General features: G+C 44.4%; 1 protein-coding gene across 1 annotated transcript in view; it reads left to right on the forward strand.

The window, feature by feature from the left end:
* The first annotated feature begins 1613 nt into the window (after nucleotides 1-1613).
* Nucleotides 1614-22224, forward strand: part of LOC130294599 (guanylate-binding protein 1-like) — a 42738-nt gene continuing 22127 nt past the window's right edge. Inside the window, exons 1-6 of the mRNA XM_056544687.1 lie at nucleotides 1614-1687; nucleotides 4156-4366; nucleotides 6422-6549; nucleotides 9772-9881; nucleotides 17663-17850; nucleotides 19583-19819. Coding sequence (XP_056400662.1) covers nucleotides 1670-1687; nucleotides 4156-4366; nucleotides 6422-6549; nucleotides 9772-9881; nucleotides 17663-17850; nucleotides 19583-19819 — 892 coding nt within the window. The 5' untranslated portion in view covers nucleotides 1614-1669. The remainder of the gene's footprint in view (nucleotides 1688-4155; nucleotides 4367-6421; nucleotides 6550-9771; nucleotides 9882-17662; nucleotides 17851-19582; nucleotides 19820-22224) is intronic.

Here is a 22224-nt window from a genome sequence, read left to right on the forward strand (position 1 = left end):
CTTCTTACCTCCGATACCACTCCTGTTAAGCTCCGTATTACCCTGCTTCTACACCTGGCTGCATTTTACCTGCTTTTCCATCATCAATGCCGAGAGACGCCGAGAGACTCTCCACGAGGCTTTGCTTTGTCCCCGGAGCAGATCCATCTGTCTCTGAGTTTGTTTCCATCTCCGGAGTAATCCATCTACCTCCGTGACCGGCGACTTCTCCTAGGCCTGTGGCAACCGGGCCCGTCGCCGTAAGCGCACGCCAGCGCTGGACACAGCCTCCACAGCACTTGTCATCTGCCTCTCGGACGTCCAGCCATATAATTAGACCATCTATGGGAGTTGGTAACTATACGACTATATGAGCTGTCTGTAAAAATCTTGAAATTCTACAATACATATGATCACGGAGCGCACTTTACAAAAAGTGAACTATGCCGGTTTACACAATGTTGGATTAGCGGAAGACTGCACTTTATAAGCGGATTTTTAGTAATTTTATTACTGTATATTATTACACATTACCTTCCCACAAGGGCCCTGTGTAAGGAGGTATCAATTTATGTTTTGGATTTGATTTATATTATTTTATACTAATGTCTCATTTATAATTACAGTATTTTATATTAAATATCTTTTCATCATATAAAGTGAAGCACAGTCCGATTTTATTCTTCTGTAATTCAATCATCATGTACCATTTATGGTATTAGTCTAGACGCTTTTTGGTACCTTTTTCTCTCTACAAATTATTTTGCATTTGTACTTTTTTGGTGTAAGTACATTCCATATAGCCTCGACTAATTTACTTTGTGAGCTGCACATACCCCAATTTCTTTAATTTACAAATCTGTTTAACTTTCTGGCACCAGTTGATTTAAAAAAAAAAAAAAAAAAAAAAAAACATTTTCCACCAGAGTACCCCTTTAAGGTCTCTGAACTCACTGGTCACCTCCGTGGGCCCTGGCTGAACTGTATATACTTTACCATCTGTCTTCCCTCAGTAAAGCTAACTTGGCTTCAGAGTCATTATTGCCCCTGTGCCCAGCCCAGGATCCAGCGGTATACCTTCGGGTGGTATTGAGGATATAAACCACACCCTGGCGTCACGAACACAAGGGGTTAATGTCATCTTCCCCTAGGGTAATTCCATCTGCCCTGCATCACACCCTCTGCCACAGGTACTTTAACCTCTTAAGATCTAGTTTAGTACTTAACCCCTTGAGGATCAGCTAATTTCTGGCCTTAAGAATCCTGCAATGTGTCGCTTTTTTGTTTTGCCAAGTTTCAAGAGCCATCACTTCTGCATGATAATGTAAAGAAAAATTAGCATAAACATAGGTATCACTATGTGCAAAAATGTCAAAACGAATAAAATATAATGTTAATGATTTTGTGGTAACATGAGTGACAGTCATTACAAAGTACATTTGGTCCTGTGGGAAATTGATAAAGTTATGGCTATTGAAAGGTAAGGAGAGAAAAAATGAAAACCATTAAGGGGTTAATAATCTGGCAATGATTTCGCTTTCTTGATCCTTGAGCGGTCGCTGTTTCCTAAATAGTTAATAAATGACGTTTATGTGGAGGATTTTCCATTCTTGCAAATTCTACTTTCTCTTTCACTCCTGACAGAAGATTAAATAGAAAATACAGAGAGAGAAACAACCTGACGGGAGAGATGAATCGTTCCCGGAGGGTAAATTACTGTGTTTGTATTTCATTTATGTGCTAAAAATTAACAATCGGGACTTAAGTGGGCAGAGAGTGCAGGGAGGGGAACAGGCTGCAGTGCTGGGGGGGGGGGGGGGGGGGTCAGGCTGCAGTGCTGGGGGACAGGCTTCAGTTGTGGGGGGGGGGGTCGGGCTGCAGTGCTGGGGGACAGGCTTCAGTTGTGGGGGGGGGGGTCGGGCTGCAGTGCTGGGGGGACAGGCTTCAGTTGTGGGGGGGGGGGTCGGGCTGCAGTGCTGGGGGGACAGGCTTCAGTTGTGGGGGGGGGGGGGGTCGGGCTGCAGTGCTGGGGGGACAGGCTTCAGTTGTGGGAGGTGGGTCAGGCTGCAGTTTGTGTGTGTGTGGTGGTGGGGGGGTCAGGCTGCAGTGCTGGGGGGATAGGCTTCAGTTGTGGGGGGGGGGGGGGTCAGGCTGCAGTGCTGGGGGGATAGGCTTCAGTTGTGGGGGGGGGGGTCAGGCTGCAGTGCTGGGGGGATAGGCTTCAGTTGTGGAGGGGGGTCAGGCTGCAGTGCTGGGGGGACAGGCTTCAGTTGTGGGGGGGGTCAGGCTGCAGTGCTGGGGGACAGGCTTCAGCTGTGGGGGGGGGGGTCAGGCTGCAGTGCTGGGGGGACACTCTTCAGTTGTGGGGGGGGTCAGGCTGCAGTGCTGGGGGGACAGGCTTCAGTTGTGGGGGGGTCAGGCTGCAGTGTTGGGGGGATAGGCTTCAGTTGTGGGGGGGTCAGGCTTCAGTTTTGGGGGGGCAGGCTTCAGTTGTGGAGGGGGGTCAGGCTGCAGTGCTGGGGGGGACAGGCTTCAGTTTTGGGGGGGTCAGGCTGCAGTGCTGGGGAACAGGCTTCAGCTGTGGGGGGGGGGGTCAGGCTGCAGTGCTGGGGGGGACAGGCTTCAGTTGTGGGGGGGGTCAGGCTGCAGTGCTGGGGGACAGGCTTCAGCTGTGGGGGGGGTCAGGCTGCAGTGCTGGGGGGACAGGCTTCAGTTGTGGGGGGGGGGTCAGGCTGCAGTGCTGGGGGGGACACTCTTCAGTTGTGGGGGGGGGGGTCAGGCTGCAGTGCTGGGGGGACAGGCTTCAATTGTGGGGGGGGGTCAGGCTGCAGTGCTAAGGGGGGACACTCTTCAGTTGTGGGGGGGTCAGGCTGCAGTGCTGGGGGGACAGGCTTCAGTTGTGGGGGGGGGGGTCAGGCTGCAGTGCTAAGGGGGGACACTCTTCAGTTGTGGGGGGGTCAGGCTGCAGTGCTGGGGGGACAGGCTTCAGTTGTGGGGGGGGGGTCAGGCTGCAGTGCTGGGGGAGATGAGACAAAGCTAAAGGGGTATTCTGGCCTCAGCAGATGAAAGTTATTCATATATGATGAACATTCTCTCCTGCTTGTGCTTAGTGAATTGGATAGATTATTCATTGTAGGGGATGGTCATGTGATGGTCATGTGATGGACACAGCTGAAGGGCATTTTACAGTTACAGTGCAGGTACCGCGCCTATCCCCGCTCGTTCTTCTGGTAGCGTTGAGACCCCAACTGATCAAAACCTTTCGCATGCCAAAAGTTTTTTCTTTGTGTGTACATTGAGCTGCCTGGGTCCAGAAGTGAAAAGTACTATGCCATTGCATATCAGGAGGACATGCGTGCTGGTTATCAGCGGCGTCCCCAAGTGACTGATGACAGCTGGGGGTCACCAGGTATGGAGCGTGCTCAAGTCCTGCAATGTGCCGCCCCTGTGAAGGTGCCGCCTGGGTCCAATGGACCCAGCGGGACCCATTGTAGGGCCCTGGAGACAGGTAGGTACACTTTAACCTCTTTAGGTTGAGGTCTAGTTTGATACTTAACCTCTTTAGGACCAGCCTATCTCTGGTCTTAAGAATTCTGCAACGTTTCGCATTTATTACTTTGTCGCATTCCAAGAACCATCACCATTTTTCTATTGCTGTACCTGTATGTCATATGATCACTATTACATAATAAAGTGACAACCTGTATGATGGAGCTAACGGTAGGTTCACATCTATACCATAAAAGGATGGACCAAAACAAAACCACTTTGGTTCAATGTTGCATATGTTATTGTGGTATATGTTTTAAAGGATTACTTTTTGTTGGGTATATGTTAAACTATGTAAAAACTGAAAAAACAAGCACACAAAAAAACATTAACCACACAATACGTCACTCACATACCTCTATGATGAAAAAGAAATGTGAACCACAGCATGCAATTTATTTGTGCTATAGAAAAGTGCACAAAGAAAAATACACAAACGTAAAAAGAACAAGCTGACATACATTTGGCAACTTTTACATAATGAATGTCTATGGGTATACACAGTATACGTTAAGGTAGCGGTTGAATGTATCACGTGTGGTATAGATGAGAACCAGCTCTGGCGGACAGTTATTTTATAGGGTTCTCTAGATATGTCACACACCTTTTATTTTTTTCCGTCTTCAGATCCGAAACAACACCATCAAAATGCCTACAGTACTGTCAATGCCGCAACCAATGTGTCTAATAGAAAATGATGGGAGTAATCTGGTGGTCAATAAAGAAGCTGAGAAACTTCTCTCAGAAATCTTTGAACCGTTGATAGTCGTGGCCATTGTGGGAAAATATAGGACTGGAAAATCTTTTTTGATGAATCGGCTGGCTGGGTGCAACAAAGGTAAGTAACTCGCTTGGCATTGGACTAAGCTGCAATACACCAAGCAACCTAAAAATGAGAGTGGTGTGGTTTCTAACTTGGTTTTCTAGCCTTACACATTCTTTTTAAAGGGTGATCCTGTGCGCCTGGATTGGGTTAGGGCGATCCTGTAGGCCTGGATTGGATTAGGGTGATCCTGTAGGCCTGGATTGGATTAGGGTGATCCTGTAGGCCTTGATTGGGTTAGGGTGATCCTGTAGGCCTGAATTGTATTAGGGTGATCCTGTAGGCCTGGATTGGATTAGGGTGATCCTGTAGGCCTGAATTGTATTAGGGTGATCCTTGTAGGACTGGATTGCATTAGGGTGATCCTGTAGGCCTGAATTGTATTAGGGTGATCCTGTAGGCCTGGATTGTATTAGGGTGATCCTGTAGGACTGGATTGCATTAGAGCAGTCCTGGAAGCCTGAATTGGATTAGGGCAATCCTGTTGGCCTGGATTTAATTAGAACAATCATGTAGGCCTGGATAGGATTATAGCGATCTTGTAGGTGTGGTGTCCTGGTACAGGACCTTTCCTGTACCATCCTTAAGTCCCCTCAGGAATAGTCCCTTAGGTCCATTGGGCTCTCCTGCAGGGCTCCTCCCTTGTTGCCTGATATAAATGCAGTGTATATTCATTATGCGTATCTATTGTTCATATGTATAAAGTTGTACAGTTTGTACAAAATGTATAGGACCTTCCTTGGTCATGTGACCTACTGTCATGTGATATACCCAGAGTTCCATGGGCACAGGAACCCCAGGCATTAGCAACCAATGGGCTTTAGTCCATCCCCCTAGTATATACGGGGCAGTAGTCTCTCAGTAAGCTCTTCTCTCATCTCCTGGACCTAAAGAAAGCATAAACTGCATAAACTGTATACTGCAAATTCATCTCATCTAGGCCAAAGCCTAAAGAAATGCAGCCCCTTATAAAACGTGAGTTACAATTCTCTCTACAGATCCAGTGACTACTACTCAGCTAAGGAATATATTAGTAGCACAGTGGCCTGCATAAATATCCTCATACTGTATCTACAAGTCCAAGCAAGCCTGCGAGGTATCCTGTGTCCCGGTTGCCTCTGAAGGAACTGCATAATTGTAAAGACTGTTCCCCAAGCATTTCAAGTAAAAGTTCCAGTTTATTCAGAATCCTTGCTGAGGACATTCCTTTATTACAAATCGTTTTTGGGTTGGTTGACGGCGGTTACCATACCGGAATAACCACATCCTGGGGTCACGAACACTAAGGGGTTAACAACATCTTGCACCAAAGGGTTTATACCACCAGACCCTGCTACATACTGCAACACCCCAGTCACCACATAGGCCTGGATTTGATTAGAGTGATCCTGTAGGCCTGGATAGGATTAGAGTGATCCTGTAGGCCTGGATAGGATTAGAGTGATCCTGTAGGCCTGGATAGGATTAGAGTGATCCTGTAGGCCTGGATAGGATTAGAGCGATCCTGTAGGCCTGGATAGGATTAGAGCGATCCTGTAGGCCTGGATAGGATTAGAGCGATCCTGTAGGTCTGGATAGGATTAGAGCGATCCTGTAGGCCTGGATAGGATTAGAGTGATCCTGTAGGCCTGGATAGGATTAGAGTGATCCTGTAGGCCTGGATAGGATTAGAGTGATCCTGTAGGCCTGGATTGGATTAGAGCGATCCTGTAGGCCTGGATAGGATTAGAGCGATCCTGTGGGCCTGGATAGGATTAAAGCGATCCTGTAGGCCTGGATAGGATTAGAGCGATCCTGTAGGCCTGGATAGGATTAGAGCGATCCTGTAGGCCTGGATAGGATTAGAGCGATCCTGTAGGCCTGGATAGGATTAGAGCGATCCTGTAGGCCTGGATTGGACTACCTTTGGAGAGTCATAGGTTGGGGAACACTACTGTAGATCATTTTGGACTCTTAAAAAGTATGCAAAATTTCACATACAGTAATTATTTGGCTAATGTGTGACAACCATATTCCCATACAAATAGGGCAGATTTGGACAATGTCTTCTAACCAAATTAATCTTTCTAGGCTTTCCCCTGGGGTCCAGTATCCAATCAAAGACTAAAGGTATCTGGATGTGGTGTGTCCCTCACCCTCAGAAACCTGGACATGTTCTGGTTCTGCTGGACACAGAGGGGCTAGGAGACGTGGAGAAGGTGAGATCCAGAATGTAGTTGACCATATTGAAACTCGGTGATCAGATCAGGTATACAAGACAAAAAATGAACATAGAGAAGGTGCTCTAAGTGCCGTTATCCCGGAGATCAGAGGTGTAATGTAAGGCGACTAGTATGCACACTGTGGACACAACACCAACCGTACACTACACTGGTGCATAAGTATACGGAATGTCTGCGTCTGACTGCAGCTTAAAGGACTTGTGGCGGTAATAGCCAACAAAGGAACAGACCCTCTGGGAGCCTCAGGAAACCATAAGATCTTCCGGAGTCTTAAAAGGTGGATGGACATCTGGAAATAGCGCTTTATCTATATCCCTGAAAAAAAAGTAAAAAAAAATAAAATAAAAAAAAGGACAAGATATGTATAGCATAAAAAAGTTTTATTAAAGGGGGACTCCTCCCCTAGACATTTTATCCCCTATCCATAGGGGATAAGATGTCTGATCTCTGTGCAGCACCTTCGTTCGTTTAGAAAGTTGGGTGCGGGCGGAGGGGGTCGTGATGTCATAGCCACGCACCTCATGACGTCATGCCACACCCCCTCACTGCAAGTCTATAGATCTGTATTGAGGTGGTGTGGCGTCATGTCATGAGGGGGCGTGCCCGTGATGTCATGACCCCTGCCACCTGCTCCAAGCATTCGGAAGAAAATGTTCTGAACGCTGGGGCAGCGGAGCACCCCTTTAAGTTGGACACCACATTTCGAGGGTCCAGCCCTCTTTGTCACGTGACAGTACAAACTCACTTTTAAATATAAGAAGGAGAGTGATTACTAAACGCACTGTTTATTGGTTTAATCCTTGAGCTGTATTTGAGAACATGATGCGGCAATTAGGTGTGGTTGGTATTGAAATTGGGGAAGCATGCAGCCTAACCACAACTATAATAGTGGCTTGCTTCATCCAATTAAGAACCTATTAAAGGGGTACTCTGGTGGAAAACTCTTTTTCATATCGACTGGCTCCAGAAAGTTGAATAGATAAAAAAATTATTATTCCAGTACTTATCAGATGCTGTATGCTCCAGAGGAACTGTCCAGCGCAGGATAGGTTTGCTATGGGGATTTTCTCCTGCTCTGGACTATTCCTGACATGGACAGAGGTGGCAGCAGAGAGCAATGTGGTCAGACAGAAAAGAACAACTCAACTTCCTCTGTAGTATATACAGCAGCTGATAAGTACTGGAAGGATTAAAATTAGTTTTACAGAAGTAATTTACAAATCTGTTTGACTTTCTGGAGCCAGTTGATATGAAAAAAAGTTTTCCACCGGAGTAGCCCTTTAAAGGGGTATTCCGGGAATTATTTTTTCTATTTGACTAGGCTACAGGGGCTATAAAGTTAGTGTGGTCCATAATATAGTGTCTATACCTGTGTGTGACGGTTTTCTCGCAATTCATCTGTGATTTTCCCCCCAATATTTATTTTTAACAGCATGCAAAATTACTGTTGTCTCGGATTTTTTCCCAGCTTGCAATGCGGCTGAGACCTGACTCACTAGTCAGCTGATGACAGGGAGCCTGTCTGCTTCAATGGGTGGAGCGATCGCTTGGTGGGAGAGAGATCAATCTGCAACTAATGCAACAGCTGTAGGCCCCCTGATTGAAAACCACAGGTCTTTTGAATGGATGCAGCTCATTTATGTTTCAATGGGTGGGGTGGCTGATGTGTGGGGGGGAGGAAAATGGAATTATGGGATTTGTAGTCAAAAAAAGAAAAGTCAAACAGGAAATATAAGTTCACAAAAAGCTAGCCACAGTGTTATGGTAATCTCATGACATAGCCATTTATCCCCAAGACAAGCGCAGATCCTTCCTAAGCATATCCATTACTGTCTGCCAGGTACATACTAAAATCACCTTATGGTGGAGAACCCCTTTAAGGTCCTTTTGAATCTCTAAACCACAGTCCACAGGCTAGTTGACGGCATGCTTCCCCAATTTCAATACCAACCACACCTAATAGTTGCATAACATTCTCAATTACAGCTCTCCGGAGTACCCTTTTATGGGGACACTTAAGTTACGTTTCCACTTGTTTTTTTTTCTTGTGTTTTTTTTTGTGTGAAAAAAGCCAGAAAAAAACACAAGTGCAATTTCTTGCGTCTGACGTTTTTCTCTTGCGTTTTTGCATTTGAGTGGAAATTGTTTTTTTGGCCCCTTTTGGCATTTTTTTTCAAAATTAGTTGGGTACCAAAAAAAAAAAAAGATAATAGAAGAGCGGCCCATGCCACATCTATAAATTATACAGGAGGATCACAGCGGGTGTCAGGAGTGACACAGGCGATCTGTTAATTAGTACAGGTACTTCTACTCCCATCATGGAACAGTGTGTTCCATGCTGGGAGTAGTAGTACTAGGGGAAAAAAAAGTGAAAAACGCACACACTACATTTTTTATCATTGTCGGATACATTTTTAGTGTCCTGCCCGCACACATAAATTGATCCCTGTTTAAAAATGTATAAAAATGTTGTTAATAAAGACACATTTTGTTAAATACATTTTTTTTCCCATCACTAATGTATCTTTTTTAATATATTTTTTTTTAAGGGTACCCTACGAAATTTTATTTAAAAAAAAAAGGTATCTCCATCACTGTTTTGGATTGATAAAGTCCAAAAAAGAATACAAACCGCCTGCAAAAACGCCAAAGTTAAAACCCACATGTTTTTCTCGGCATTTTTTTTACTCCCATAGACTTCTATGGGAGAAAAACACCACGATTTCAGGGGGAAAAAACGCCATAGGCTCAACATGCTGCGACTTTGCAAAACCGCCAAGGAGCTGACAAACTCCAAAAAAGAGTGAAAAGACGCCAAAAGAATAAAAAAAAAGCCAAACTGAAAAACGCAAAGTGGAAAAAGAATTTTGCGATTTCTCATTGATATACAGCTAATATCTGCCTGCAGCATTTTTTGGCCGAAAAAACAACGCCATGTGGCAGAATTGGCATTTTTCTTGGCTTTCCCCCAAGTCTTAGGGTCTACATCACCACTTTAGTCACCTGTGACATCCATGACTTCTGCTTTAACACAAGTGAGGACTACAAGTGCCAGCAGGCCCTTCTCTATATCTTTGAGCTATAGTGAATAGTGACCAACAAGTAACTGTTCTGGACTAGTTTTTCTTCTTATTGGCCACCATGTTATTTTGTTGCAGCACCTGGTATGTAATACACTCGATCCTTTCTCTACTACAGGGGAACAGTAAAAATGACACCTGGATCTTCTCCTTGACTGTTCTGCTGAGCAGCGCTCTGGTCTATAACAGTATTGGGACCATCGATCAACAAGCCATCGAGCAACTGCAGTATCCTTTACACCTAGGAGGAGTTTTAGTGGAAGAGACTTCTGGGGACCCCTGTGACCCCAATATCTCATAAGGAGGGATTATGTATATACATGGACAACTCACCAGCCAACCTGTCACTGGTTTCCTTATCATGGGGACTGACAGTCAATGTTCACACAGAGATAAAAGTAATGGACAATCCATAGAGTGTATAGAGAGTGCCATGCAGTGTATAGAGAGTGCCATGCGGTGTATAGAGAGTGCCACGCGGTGTATAGAGAGTGCCATATAGTGTATAGAGAGTGCCATGTGGTGTATAGAGAGTGCCATGTGGTGTATAGAGAGTGCCATGTGGTGTATAGAGAGTGCCATATGGTGTATAGAGAGTGCCATGTGGTGTATAGAGAGTCCAATAGAGTATATAAAGAGTGCCATATAGTGAATGTCGTAAGTTGTATAGAGAGAGTCCAATAGAGTATATAAAGAGTGCCATATAGTGTATAGAGAGTCCCATATGGTGTATAGAGAGTGCCATATGGTGTATAGAGAGTGCAATATGGTGTATAGAGAGTGCCATATGGTGTATAGAGAGTGCCATGTGGTGTATAGAGAGTCCAATAGAGTATATAAAGAGTGCCATATAGTGAATGTCGTAAGTTGTATAGAGAGAGTCCAATAGAGTATATAAAGAGTGCCATATAGTGTATAGAGAGTCCCATATGGTGTATAGAGAGTGCCATATGGTGTATAGAGAGTCCCATATGGTGTATAGAGAGTGCCATATGGTGTATAGAGAGTGCCATATGGTGTATAGAGAGTGCCATATGGTATATATAGAGTGCCATATGGTGTATAGAGAGTGCCATACGGTGTATAGAGTGTGCCATATGGTATATAAAGAGTGCCATACGGTGTATAGAGAGTCCAATAGAGTATATAAAGAGTGCCATATGGTGTATAGAGAGTGCCATACGGTGTATAGAGAGTCCAATAGAGTATATAAAGAGTGCCATTTAGTGAATGCCGTACATTGTATAGAGTCCAATAGAGTATATAAAGAGTACCATATAGTGTATAGAGTGCCTTATAGAGAGTGCCGTACGTTGACTAGAGAGTGCCATAAGGTGTATAGAGAGTGTCATACTGACTGTCATATGGTGTATAGAGAGTACTATATAGAGAGTGCCATATGGTGTATAAAGAGTCTAAGGGGGAGATTTATCAAAACTTGTGTAGAGGAAGAGTGGTGCAGTTGCCCATGGCAACCAATCAGATTGCTTCTTTCATTTGTTTAGAGCCCTGTGAAAAATGAAAGAAGCGATCTGATTGGTTGCCATCTCCCCTTAGAGTGCATATTCTGTTCCTAAATGTGCACTGCTTATTGTATTGTATAAACCAGAGTTTCCCAACCAGTGTGTCTCCAGCTGTTGCAAAACTACAACTCCTAGCATGACCGGACAGCCTTTGGCATGCTGGGAGTTGTAGATCTGCAACACTGGTCTAGTCTAATTTGTGTAAACCTACAACCAGCAGCTAATCTCTTGTTAATACACCTTAGTGTACAAACACGAGGGCCCTGGGGTATAGTCGACTACTGTATCTTTTAACTCTTAAGCTATTTAGGTCGTTATTAACTGAAATAAATCATTATATATTTGGTAACTTACATGAATTGGTAGTCGGCCGTAATGTCTGGGGCTACTTGGAGGAATGCTCCTGTCTTTTTTTATCTATTCCTAGTTTCTCTGCACAGCATAAGGGAATTGACAATCTAAATGGTCCTATGTACGTCAGTTAAACAATACTGCCCCCTGCTGGCAGCATCTGGTAGAGTTTCCGCATGCAGAATTCCGCTTCAATTGAAAGCCCAATAGACTTCTATGGGATTCCGCACTCCCATTCACACGTCTGAATTTCCGCTTGCGGAATTCCGCAAGCGGAAATTCAGACGTGTGAATGGGAGTGCGGAATCCCATAGAGGACTACTGGCTTTCATTTGAGGCTGAATTGTGCAAGCGGAAACTCTGTCGTGTGAATGGACCATATGTGGCTAGCTGGCACATGCCTTGCATGCCCAATTCCTAGTAATACCCCTTGTTTTAGAAAATTCATTGTTGTTGGAAGGATCATGTGACAATAAGCTGATCATAGTGGGGGACATATTCAAAAGCTGCTGTCATTTCTATGGCACAAATTTAGGAAGCCCCTATGGTGCCAGGACAGCAAAAAAAAAACACATGGCATACCATTTTGGAAACTAGACCCCTCAGGGAACGTAACAAGGGGTAAAGTGAACCTTAATACCCTACAGGTGATTCACGACTTTTGCATATGTAAAAAAAATATATATTTTTTTTACCTAAAATGCTTGGTTTCCCAAAAATTTAACATTTTTAAAAAGGGTAATAGCAGAAAATACCCCCCAAAATTTGAAGCCCAATTTCTCCCGATTCAGAAAACACCCCATATGGGGGTGAAAAGTGCTCTGCTGGCGCACTACAGGTCTCAGAAGAGAAGGAGTAACATTTGGCTTTTTGAAAGCAAATTTTGCTCTGGGGGCATGCCGCATTTAGGAAGCCCCTATGGTGCCAGAACAGCAAAAAAAAAAACACATGGCATACCATTTTGGAAACTAGACCCCTCGGGGAACGTAACAAGGCGTAATGTGAACCTTAATACCCTACAGGTGTTTCACGACTTTTGCATATGTAAAAAAATATATATTTTTTTTTACCTAAAATGCTTGGTTTCCCAAAATTTTTACAATTTTAAAAAGGGTAATAGCAGAAAATACCCCCCCAAAATTTGAAGCCCAATTTCTCCCGATTCAGAAAACACCCCATATGGGTGTGAAAAGTGCTCTGCTGGCGCACTACAGGTCTCAGAAGAGAAGGAGTCACATTTGGCTTTTTGAAAGCGAATTTTACTCTGGGGGCATGCCGCATTTAGGAAGCCCCTATGGTGCCAGGACAGCAAAAAAAAAAACACATGGCATACCATTTTGGAAACTAGACCCCTCGGGGAACGTAACAAGGGGTAATTTGAACCTTAATACCCTACAGGTGTTTCACGACTTTTGCATATGTAAAAAAATATATATTTTTTTTACCTAAAATGCTTGTTTTCCCAAAAATTTTACATTTTTTAAAAGGGTAATAGCAGAAAATACCCCCCAAAATTTGAAGCCCAATTTCTCCCGAGTACGGCGATACCCCATATGTGGCCCTAAACTGTTGCCTTGAAATACGACAGGGCTCCAAAGTGAGAGCGCCATGCGCATTTGAGGCCTAAATTAGGGACTTGCATAGGGGTGGACATAGGGGTATTCTACGCCAGTGATTCCCAAACAGGGTGCCTCCAGCTGTTGTAAAACTCCCAGCATGCCTGGACAGTCAACGGCTATCTGGCAATACTGGGAGTAGTTGTTTTGCAACAGCTGGAGGCTCCGTTTTGGAAACAGTGGCGTACCAGACGTTTTTCATTTTTATTGGGGAGGGGGGTTGTATAGGGGTATGTGTATATGTAGTGTTTTTTACTTTTTATTTTATTTTGTGTTAGTGTAGTGTAGTGTTTTTAGGGTACAGTCGCACGGGCGGGGGTTCACAGTAGTTTCTCGCTGGCAGTTTGAGCTACAGCAGAAAATTTGACGCAGCTCAAACTTGGAGCCGGATACTTACTGTAATCCTCCGCCCATGTGAGTGTACCCTGTACATTCACATTGGGGGGGGGGGGGGGGGGGGGGGAATCCAGCTGTTGCAAAACTACAACTCCCAGCATGTACGGTCTATCAGTGCATGCTGGGAGTTGAAGTTTTGCAACCGCTGGAGGCTCCGTTTTGGAAACAGTGGCGTACCAGACGTTTTTCATTTTTATTGGGGAGGGAAGGGGGGCTGTGTAGGGGTATGTGCATATGTAGTGTTTTTTACTTTTTATTTTATTGTGTGTTAGTGTAGTGTAGTGTTTTTAGGGTACAGTCACACGGGCGGGGGTTCACAGTAGTTTCTCGCTGGCAGTTTGAGCTGCGGCAGAAATTTTGCCGCACCTCAAACTTGCAGCCGGATACTTACTGTAATCCTCCGCCCATGTGAGTGTACCCTGTACGTTCACATTGGGGGGGGGGGGGGGAACATCCAGCTGTTGCAAAACTACAACTCCCAGCATGTACGGTCTATCAGTGCATGCTGGGAGTTGTAGTTTTGCAACAGCTGGAGGCACACTGGTTGTGAAACACCGAGTTTGGTAACAAACTCAGTGTTTTGCAACCAGTGTGCCTTCAGCTGTTGCAAAAGCTACAACCCCCAGCATGTACGGACAGCGGAAGGGCATGCTGGGTGTTGTAGTTATGCAACAGCTGGAGGCATACTACTTTGGCTGGGGATGCTGGGGATTGTAGTTATGCAACAGCTGGAGACACGCTGGTTTGCTACTTAACTCAGTGTGCCTTCAGCTGTTGCAAAACTACAACTCTCAGCAGTCACCGACAGCCAACGGGCATGCTGGGAGTTGTAGTTATGCAACCACCAGATGCACCACTACAACTCCCAGCATGCACTTTAGCTGATTGTGCAAGCTGGGAGTTGTAGTTACACAACAGCTGAAGGTACACTTTTCCATAGAAAGAATGTGCCTCCAGCTGTTGCAAAACTACAAGTCCCAGCATGCCCATAAGGGCATGCTGGGAGTTGTGGTGGTCTGCCTCCTGCTGTTGCATAACTACAGCTCCCAGCATGCCCTTTTTGCATGCTGGGAACTGTTGCTAAGCAACAGCAGGAGGCTGTCACTCACCTCCAACGATCCTCGCCGCACAGGTCAGTCCCTCGTCGTCTCCGCCGCCGCCGCTGCTCCTGGGGCCCCGATCCCAACAGGGGCGCCGGGGATCGGGGTCCCCAGCACCCGGGGTGCACGTCCCGCACCCGCTCACGTCCTCCGGAAGAGGGGCGGAGCGGGTTGCGGGAGTGACACCCGCAGCAGGCGCCCTGATTGGTCGGCCGGTAATCCGGCCGACGAATCAGGGCGATCGTGAGGTGGCACCAGTGCCACCTCACCCCTGCTGCCTCTGGCTGTTCGGGGCCGTCTCTGACGGCCCCGATCAGCCAATAATTCCGGGTCACCGGGTCACTGGAGACCCGATTGACCCGGAATCCGCCGCAGATCGCTGGACTGAATTGTCCAGCGATCTGCGGCCATCGCCGACATGGGGGGTCATAATGACCCCCCTGGGCGATATGCCCCGATGCCTGCTGAACGATTTCAGCAGGCATCGGGGACCGGCTCCGCTCCAGATGGTTGCGGGGGGCCGGTAAAACACATGACGTTCTCATACGTCATGTGTCCTTAAGGACTCGGAAATGGAGACGTATGAGAACGTCATGTGTCCTTAAGGGGTTAAGAAAGGTTAACATGTGATCACTAGTTGTCATGTGATTGTAACCCAGGAGGTATCAGTGACCAGGTGACTGAAAGGGGTACTCCGGTGGAAAACTTTTTTTGAAATTTTTTTTTTTTTTAAATCAACTGGTGCCAGAAAGTTAAACAGATTTGTAAATTACTTCTATAAAAAAAAAATCTTAATCCTTCCAGTACTTTTTAGGGTCTGTATACTACAGAGGAAATGCTTTTCTTTTTGGATTTCTCTTCTTTCACAACCACAGTGCTCTCTGCTGTCCATTTTAGTAACTGTCCAGAGCAGCATATGTTTGCTATGGGGATTTTCTCCTGCTCTGGACGGTTCCTAAAATGGACAGCAGAGAGCACTGTGGTCGTGACAGAAGAGAAATCCAAAAAGAAAAGCATTTCGTCTGTAGTATACAGCCACTAATAAGTACTGGAAGGATTAAGATTTTTTTTAATATAAGTAATTTACAAATCTGTTTAACTTTCTGGCACCAGTTGATTTAAAAAAAAAAAAAAGTTTTTTCCACCAGAGTACCCTTTTAAGGGTGACCAATGGGACCCCACCAGATAAACCCATAAAAGCCCTGGGAGGAGTCTCTTCTCTCTCTTAGTTCCTGAGTCTTTGCTGAGGTGCAGTCGAGCCTAAGATTGTATCTAAAGTCATAGGAGCCTCAAGTCAAGTCTGCAGCTACAAGTCTACAAGTAAACTAAAGTCACAGCTTAGTCTGTCTCCAGTCAAGTCAAGTCAGTCACTGTCCTCTATTGTCAAGTCACCATGGCCTGCACTAAATTGTCCAAAACCACTGCAAATTGCCATCTGCCCCTAAGGTAATTCCATCTGCCCTGCGTCTCACGCCCCATACCACATATGTGACAGTTCATTTTCACACCACGTATGCGACTGTTCATTTTCGCATTACTTTTGTGTTTTTCTAGACAAAATTATCTGAGATAGACACCGAATTTTTAAATCTTAAAAAATTCCTGAAGGAGCAAGCTAATCTCACGTAATATTCCGTGATTAAACTATGAGTGCTCAGACAAGCAACAACTGTGCGGGTGAAACATGTCTGAAGGCAAGGACACGAGAAAACTAGATATAGATATCAGTATTGATCTTGGTGTCTAAAGGGTTAATGGCGGACATCCACATGATCACTGATGTCTGCCATTAGTGGTGGGAGCGCAACTCCAGCATATGCTTCATAGACTGTAAACCCGCTTCAATTTTACATAGACCTACATGTACATTGTGTGTTCTCTAAGGGTTAAATGTGAGTGTAGGTGCAGTGACTGTGTAGTCAGGTAGTACAACCTGACTGGCAATTTTAATTGAAACAACCGTGATGATAGATGTGCGGTTGCAGCCCTATGAAGAAATAAGTAGTCTAAGTTGGAGCTCAAAAAGTTTTTTTCTATTATTATTAGTATTGTCATTTGCCAAAAATTAAAGGGGTACTCCAATGGAAAACTTTTTTTTTAAATGAACTGGTGCCAGAAAGTTAAACAGATTTGTAAATTACTTCTATTAAAAAAAAATCTTTATCCTTCCAGAACTTATTAGCAGCTGTATGCTACAGAGGAAATTCTTTGCTTTTTAAATTTTTTATTTTTTTGTCTTTTCCACAGTGCTCCCTGCTGACACCTTTGTCCGTGTCAGGAACTTTCCAGAGTAGCATAGGTTTGCTATGAGAATTTTCTCCTGCTCTGGACAGTTCCTGATACGGCATCAGGTGTCAGCAGAGAGCACTGTGGACAAGACAAAAAAGAAATTCAAAAAGAAAAGAACTTCCAGCTGCTAAAAAGTACTGGAAGGATAAAGATTTTTTTTTATAGAAGTAATTCACAAATCTGTTTAACTTTCTGGCACCAGTTGATAAAAAAAAAAAAAAAATTCCACCGGAGTACCCCTTTAATATTTATATTTTGATTATTGAGTAAAAATTTATTTTTCAACTTTTTTCAAAAACAAAAAAAAAATATTTTTTTTTATTTTCACGCTAGCAAAGAGATGTGAAATGTGAAATTCACATCAGGTTTGAAAAATCTTATAAACCTTGGCTCATTTTTATGTAAAACCATTTGAATATTTGATGAAAACTTTTCACAATAAAATTTTGGCACAAAAAGTTTTGAATATGTCCCCAAGTGTTCCTGTCATTGGATCCCAGTGATCAGCTATCGGAAAACCTAGCACACGTGTGTCCCTGCAGTGCCGCCACAGGAGAAATGGAGCATTGCACTCTCTCCATTCAAATGAATGGGCTTTCTGTATAGTGCAGAACAGGACAGGTCCTCCAGAGCAAGAAGACGCTCTTTGTCTATTAAATGGTTTTATGACAATGGGTTTTCTAAACTGGACATAAAAGGTGGCAGCTAATTTCCTTATCAAGATAACCTCCCAGCTTTGTCACTGAACTAACTGAGACCATAAAGCTGAAGTCCACAGATACCAGAGAGGAGATGGAGGAATACAAGAAGATCTTGCCATCGTTTACCTGGTGCGTCCGAGACTTTTGCCTAGAACTGAAGAGGGATGACAAAGAAATATCAGAAGATGAATATCTAATGATGAGTCTAGAAGTCAAAGCAGGTAATCTCTATTGTACCTACAATAGGGCGATCAGCACGTCAAGGTAGGGGTTACCCTTGGGTGTAGTGATCTTGTATCTTCCTATACCTACCACAGGAAGTAGTATCATCTAAAACATAACTCTTAAAGGAGTACACTGCCCCTAGACATCTTATCCCCTAGCCAAAGGATAAGGGCATAAGATGTCTGATCATGGGGGTCCCGCCGCTGGGGACCCCCGTGATCTCTGCTGTGGAACCCCAGACATCCGGTGCATGGTGCGAATTTCGCTCCGAGCCTGATGACTGGCGATGTGGGACAGAGGCTCGTGACGCCACGGTCCCATAGACTTGCATTGAGGGGGCTTGGCTGTGACGTCACGAGCGGGGCACGACGCTGAACCCGACGCTCTAAACAAACACCGGGTGCAGCACGGAGATTGCGGTGGTCCTCAGTGGTGGGACCCCTTCGATCAGACATCTTATCCTCTATTCTTTGGATAGGGAATAAGATGTCTAAGGGCAGAGTGCCCCTTTAATATCACACATAGCGTGACTATAGTTTGGTTTACCTTTTTTTTTCTACGAAAGGGTAGGGTCACACCTAGCATCTACTTTTTTTACAGGCAGACACACAGGGCTCTTCTGCTTTGCGTGAGGTTTGGAGGTAGGCCCAGCGTGGCGACGTGACTATGACGCGGGGGCCCATCTCCAAAACTTACTGTGCGTACAGGGCTGCGGCAGAGAAGCCCTGTGTGTCTGCCTGTAGCAAAATACGCTGCGGATTTCCTGCAGCATCAAATACGCAGCATAGATGCTAGGTGTGACCCTTCCCTTTCGTAGAAAAAAAGGTATACAAACTATAGTAGTAGTATTGTAGTAATTATACTGACCTGAATGACACGGAACACAGAACACATCATTTTTACTGCACTGTTTTGCAACAGCTGTAGACTCCCTGGTTAGAAAACCCTGGTGTTTTGAATGGAATGCAGCTCATTTGTGTTTCAATGGGTGGGGTGGCTGATACGTGGGAGGGAGGAAAGTGACCTCACACTTACAAACAAGTAACTACGGGATTTGTAGTTTGAGAGAACGAACTCCAACAGGAAATACCCAGTTCACAAAAAGATAGCCATCACGTTATGGAAATCTCACAACACAGCCATTTAGCACCAACACAAGCATGGATCCTTCCTAAGCATGTCCATTACTGTCTGGCAGGTACGTACTAAAATCCCCTTTATGGTGGAGAACCCCTTTAGGGTGTACCTGTCACATCACAGAAAAAAACCTAATGCTTCAATATGTTATTCACTAGGTCATGCAGATGCTGTATATGTCTTTACGTGTCTATCTTCTGTATTTGGCTCTCAAATCCCTGTGTTCTGCTGCTCACTCATTCTGACATCTACTGCTCAGGAAGGGGCAAGCACTTCCTCCCTGAGTTTGCTGTGCAGTGTTGGGTCTCTTCATCCAAACACTGCAGGCTGCTCTGTAACCTCCTTCTCTCTGTTTTCAGACTGGAGTCTGATAGACAGGATGTTGTTGAATAAGTAGAGGACCACAGTTTGGAGACCACTGGACTAAATCAATAGTCCATTCACAGCACCATTACCCCCTTTAACAGGGCACCAGTGCAGTCCTTTGCTCCTTATGACAATATACCATAATATATAACCAGAGGTCATTGATTCTTGTAATATTAATACAAATTGACAAATGACAATTTAAAGATCTATTTTATATAACAGGTGAAAACTTTCAAAACTACAACCTCCCTCGTGAATGCATCCGAAACTTTTTCTCCTCTCACAAATGCTTCGTATTTGACCGCCCAACTTCTAAGAAAAACCTCCAACGTCTGGATGAGCTGCGGGAGAGCGAACTGGAGGAAGAGTTTGTGGGACAGGCGGCCAACTTCTATGACCATATGATCAGGAGCTCTGGGGTTAAAATGCTACCCGGTGGAATCACAGTCACTGGGAAAAGTAAGTGCTGACGTGTAAAACTATATATACAGTAAATCCTCTCTCTGAGAAGACCACCCCCTTATCCAGACCAAACTACCACTTTTTCATGTAGTTTGTGTGGTGTTCTCAGAGGTTCCACTGTGATCAAGAGACTCGTGGTGAACATCGGATGATTGTTTGTAATCTGATTCTGTGGAAATTTTCTTTTTTTTAATTAATTAATTAATTAATTTATTTATTTTTTTAAATCAACTGGTGGCAGAAAGTTAAAGGGTACCTCTAATCAAATATTTTTTTTTTGATATATTATAGATTAATGTATGCAGAATAACTTTACAATTGCAAGTTATTAAAAAAAATATGCTTCTTTCTATTTAATTTTCCACTTTGAAGAAATGACCACTAGGGGTCTCCCTACCAGTCCTGGCAGCAATCATTTCAGACTCATGCTGGAGTCCTAAACACTACGAGCTGCCAGTCTGCTTTGTTCACAAAGGAGAACACTCAGAGCTGCCAGCCTGCTTTGTTCACAGCCTGTTTGGCTGTGAACAAAGCAGGCTGGCAGCTCTGAGTGTTTAGGACTCCAGCATGAGTCAGAAATGCTTGCTGACAGGACTGATCGGGAAAAAATACAATAGAAAGAAGCATATTTTTCATTAACATGCTATTGGAAAGTTATTCAACATTCATTAGTTTAAAATATATCAAAAGTTTATTTGATGAAAGGTACCCTTTAAACAGATTTGTAAATTACTTCTTTTAAAAAAATCTTAATCCTTCCAGTTCTTTACAAGCCTGTGTGCGCTCCCTGTGTGAGGATCTCCGAACACACAGAGAGCAGAGGAGGGCGGGCAGTGAGTGAGCTGCTGTGATTGGCTGAGAGGAGGCCACACCCCCTCACACCTCCCCAACTCTCAGCAGCATCGAGTGAGAGAAGGAGCTCCGTCCATAGCATAGAGGAGAAGGAGCAGAATTGTGACAGCATGTTCAGCCTCATACAGCAACATGTACCCCAGTAGCAAGGAGATGGGGAGGGGGTTTGTTACAGTGTGCCAGACCAGTATTAAGGAGATTACATGAGGAGGACAGCTGACAGCTTAGTGACGCACAGTGAGGGAGGAAGTTTAGTCATGTACAGTGAGGGCAAGTTATCAGAACTGGATCTCCTTACACATAAAAAGGAGGGGGAGGACTCCGAACTTCGAACTTTGGTTCCTAAAGTTTGAAAATTAACAATAATAGCTGAAGAATATGTGTATGTGTGTGTGTGTATATATATATATATATATATATATATATATATATATAGTATACCTTTTATGATTCTGGTTTTATTCTATCTAATTCTATTGATAGTATTATTTGTTACCTTTTTATGTTGTAAATTTGAAAACCCAATAAAAATATTTGAAATACAGTGAGGGCAAGAGAGGGACACGCCCCCTGCCTGTGAGAAGTGAAAATTCAGTGTAATCTGATATAAGCTGATTTTAAAAGAAATACAGAAGCTAGACACAGACAAGTTTATCTGTACATGATCAGGATGAGGTACTGAGTAACATAACTTTTTTTTTTTTTTCTGTGATATGATAGGTACGCTTTAAATGTTTTTTTTACAAAGTGTTGTAACCAGAGAAGGTGTCAGTGACCAGATGATTTGTGGGTGACCTATAGGACCCCTCCAAAGTCTCCCCATATAAACCCAGAGGAGGTAGCTAGTCAGTTCTGTTCTGTGCTGAGAGCAGTGAAGTCAAGACCTGAGAGAGTGTCTGGTGTCCTGAGGAGACCCAAGGCCGACCACGCAGCCATGCTTCTACCAACCAAGTGCCCCACAGGTGAAAGTCAAAACCTGGTAAGCTACCTACGGGGGGAAGTCTGTCTAGCCAGTCCTAGTCAAGTTAGTCAAGATCAGTCTGCATAAAGTCGTGTTGGTCTGCAGTAAATTGTCCAAATCCACTACAAGTCCCAGTGAGCCCTAAATTCTCTGAAGTCACTGGTCACCTCCTTGGGCCTAACTGAGCTGTAAAGACTATTCCATCTGTCTGAATCAGTAAAGTCGACGTTGTTCTGTAACTTGGCGTCGGAGTCATTATTTGTCCCGTGCCTAGCCCAGGATCCAGCAGTATACCTTCGGGTGGTGTAGAGGTAAAACCACGCCCTGGCGTCACTAATACAAGAGGTTAATGCCATCTGCCCCTAGGGTCATAACATCTGCCCTCATCACACCCTCACCACAGTAAGTACCAACATACAGTGACAAAATAGCAGTTATAAATCTGCCTTAGGTCATCCGTGGCCCCCATCTCAACAGGGTAGGTTTATGTACCATGTGAGATCAGAACAAAAGGGTAAGTACATAACTACATTAGGGTATCCATGTATTTTCTGGTTGCCAACCAAGCACAGTAGCTGAATTTGTCTCT

The sequence above is a fragment of the Hyla sarda genome, chromosome 10, assembly GCF_029499605.1.
Source record: "Hyla sarda isolate aHylSar1 chromosome 10, aHylSar1.hap1, whole genome shotgun sequence".
NCBI classification, from domain to species: Eukaryota; Metazoa; Chordata; class Amphibia; order Anura; family Hylidae; genus Hyla; species Hyla sarda.